At 40.5% G+C, this 2,512-nt stretch overlaps 1 protein-coding gene across 1 annotated transcript; it reads left to right on the top strand.

Annotated features, from left to right (window-relative positions):
* Positions 1 to 366: 366 nt before the first annotated feature.
* LOC146616953 (leukotriene B4 receptor 1-like) lies at positions 367 to 1,356 on the top strand. Its single transcript, XM_085372898.1, has one exon. It carries the CDS (start codon positions 367 to 369, stop codon positions 1,354 to 1,356), a length of 990 nt encoding a protein of 329 aa, XP_085229024.1.
* The last annotated feature ends 1,156 nt before the right edge of the window (positions 1,357 to 2,512 follow it).

Raw genomic sequence — 2,512 nt, 5'->3', positions numbered from 1 at the left:
GTGACACTTCTGGTCGCTATGGCACAACCTCTTTCAGTCTTTCAGTCGCTACATTTATGGCGTGACCCTTTAACATACCAAGTTGTACAAAGCATGTAAAAAGCAGAAGTGAGCAGTGTTGCTAAACTTATTAAAACAGGAAGTTGCAGCTGGCTATGTTTGCAGTGTAAAATTAAGAAAGCTGAAAATAAATCTTCTAATCATCTAGCTCCTTCTGCACAATGACACCATATTAGGACACAATTCTCTGACAATATCTTTATTAGTTCCTCTTTCACTTCATCAAAAATAACATCTTGTTCGTGTGGGTGCACATTTATTATCATCATCACCTGTTCAGTGCACAACAGTCAGCAAGTTTGCAGCATGGCACAATTCAGCTCCACCACGGTTACTTCTAACATCTCCTCTTCTGGGGATTCATCTCATCCTTCCTTGGACTCCAGGGGTGTGGTTCCTGCAGTAATGATGTCCATCTGCTTCCTGATGGGATTTCCTGGAAACATCACTGTCATCATTCTCAAGCCAAACTGGGAGAACATGTCCAGTTTGAGTCAAAGTTTGATGCTGAGTCTGGCTGTGTCAGACCTGCTCTGCTTGGTTACCCTTCCACTGTGGATTTACTCATTCCTCTATGGGTGGACCTTTAGGCTGGTGGGCTGCAAAATCATAACATATTTTGTGTATTGCAGTCTTTATGCCAGTCTGCTGACTTTAACTGTGCTGAGCATCCAGCGTTACCTTCAGGTCGTTCACCTGCAGAGGAGTTTAAATAGGGTAAGAGCAAAGATGCTGCTGCTTCCGCTCTGGCTGGCTGCGATGATCCTGTCCACTCCTGAGTTAGTATTTCGACAGCTGGTAGAACAGCAACACTGGACAAAATGCAAAAATAAACACTCTTCTGATGGTCAGAGGATGGCTAGTGTGTTGACAGAGACTCTTGTAGGATCTGTGTCCCTTTCTGTCATTGTTTTTTCATACATTAGTCTCTACAGAAAGGTGAATCGGGCAGCCTTTTTCAACAATCCACAGACCACCAGACTGATTACCAGCATCATTGTGACCTTTGTTGCCCTGTGGATGCCATATCTTGTCATTAATGTGCTTAGTTTGGTAGCTATTTCCCTAAAAATTGAGGGCCTGCTGAAGTTTTGTGAAGACAGCTGGAACACTGTTGCAGCACTAACATTTCTAAACAGTACCATGAATCCACTCCTGTATGCCTTTACTTCAATTCGTTTGTCCACTTTGTGCCAGGAAATTGCTGAATATTTCCAACAGAAAATCAGAGCTCGTCAAACTCTGTCAATGACAACAGATATAACTGTGGGAGCAACATCTCAATGTGAGCTTTGAGAACTTATTGTTTTTCTGCTGACACAGAAAATAGTATTTTAAGTCCAAAGATTTCCTTACAGCTGGCTGGTTGTGATTTAATGATTAATTCTGAGGTTAATCTAAAAAAGGTACGTTAAACTGTTTTTTTAAGCACATTAATTGGGTCTCATCAGTTGTGATCACTTTCATGATCATACTTTATTGGGCAACTTTCACATTAACTGTAAGCCAGAGATCATGTTTCATCAGTTTTAACAAACAGAAAGCAACTGAGAGTAAATACAGTAGGTAAATGTAACCCAAATAAAATCCTTCCATAACCAAATAGGTTAGCTTTGCCTGATCTTACCAACCAATGGTGAAACGCAGCCCTCTGAGGCAACTAGGTAACTGACTTCTTCCCTCAAATATTTATACCTATGAGAGTGACAGCTGATACCACCATACATTTTTTGTTTAGATGGTTGTGGGGGCGCTCGTATACATACATGCATGTGTGTGTGTGTGTGTGTGTTATATATATATATATATATATATATATATATATATAAGGCTGGACTGAAAGACAGCACGGAGGCACTAATCATGGCAGCACAGGAACAAGCTCTGAGCACAAGATCCATAGAGGCTGGGGTAGAGGCCATAGAGGCAAGACCCCAGGTGCATGCTGTGTATGCCCCTGAGAGAATCCAGCACATAACAGCATGGTGCAATATGCTAGCAGACAAGGCATACATGGAACACCATAACCAAGCGGCCGGCATAGTGTACGGGAACATCTGTGCCGAGTTTAACGTGGAAGTCCCGAGTCTGTGTGTTATCTCCCCCTGCTGGTAATGAACTTCTGCATGCATGTTTCATTTTACGTTTTGGAGATGCAAAGCATGAAATGGACACAGTGGACCGGCACGTCTATTACACATTTTACTTTGACATCGGTCAGTTGTAACACAATTAATCAGGTTTAAATTTCAGAATAGTGTGATTTGTCATTTGTACTTCTCTTCTAGATATATTCAATGTATTAAAAGGATATACTACCCATAAAAAGTCGAAATGTCGTTGTCATTAGCTTTGTTTTGTTTTTTAACAGGGACAATGTAAATTAATAAATTTGCAAATTTTCATTCATATTCATATTAGATCTTAAAAGCAACATAAAAACAAAATAAAT

The sequence above is a fragment of the Diplotaxodon limnothrissa genome, linkage group LG15 (assembly GCF_057381915.1).
Source record: "Diplotaxodon limnothrissa isolate DT_005_m linkage group LG15, D_limnothrissa_male_GT1.1, whole genome shotgun sequence".
NCBI classification, from domain to species: domain Eukaryota; kingdom Metazoa; phylum Chordata; class Actinopteri; order Cichliformes; family Cichlidae; genus Diplotaxodon; species Diplotaxodon limnothrissa.
This window is presented reverse-complemented; position numbering and strand designations above follow the sequence as displayed.

Bases quoted from the DNA above. Each gene is read 5' to 3' on its own strand.
- LOC146616953 (XM_085372898.1), top strand. From the start codon at position 367: ATGGCACAATTCAGCTCCACCACGGTTACTTCTAACATCTCCTCTTCT.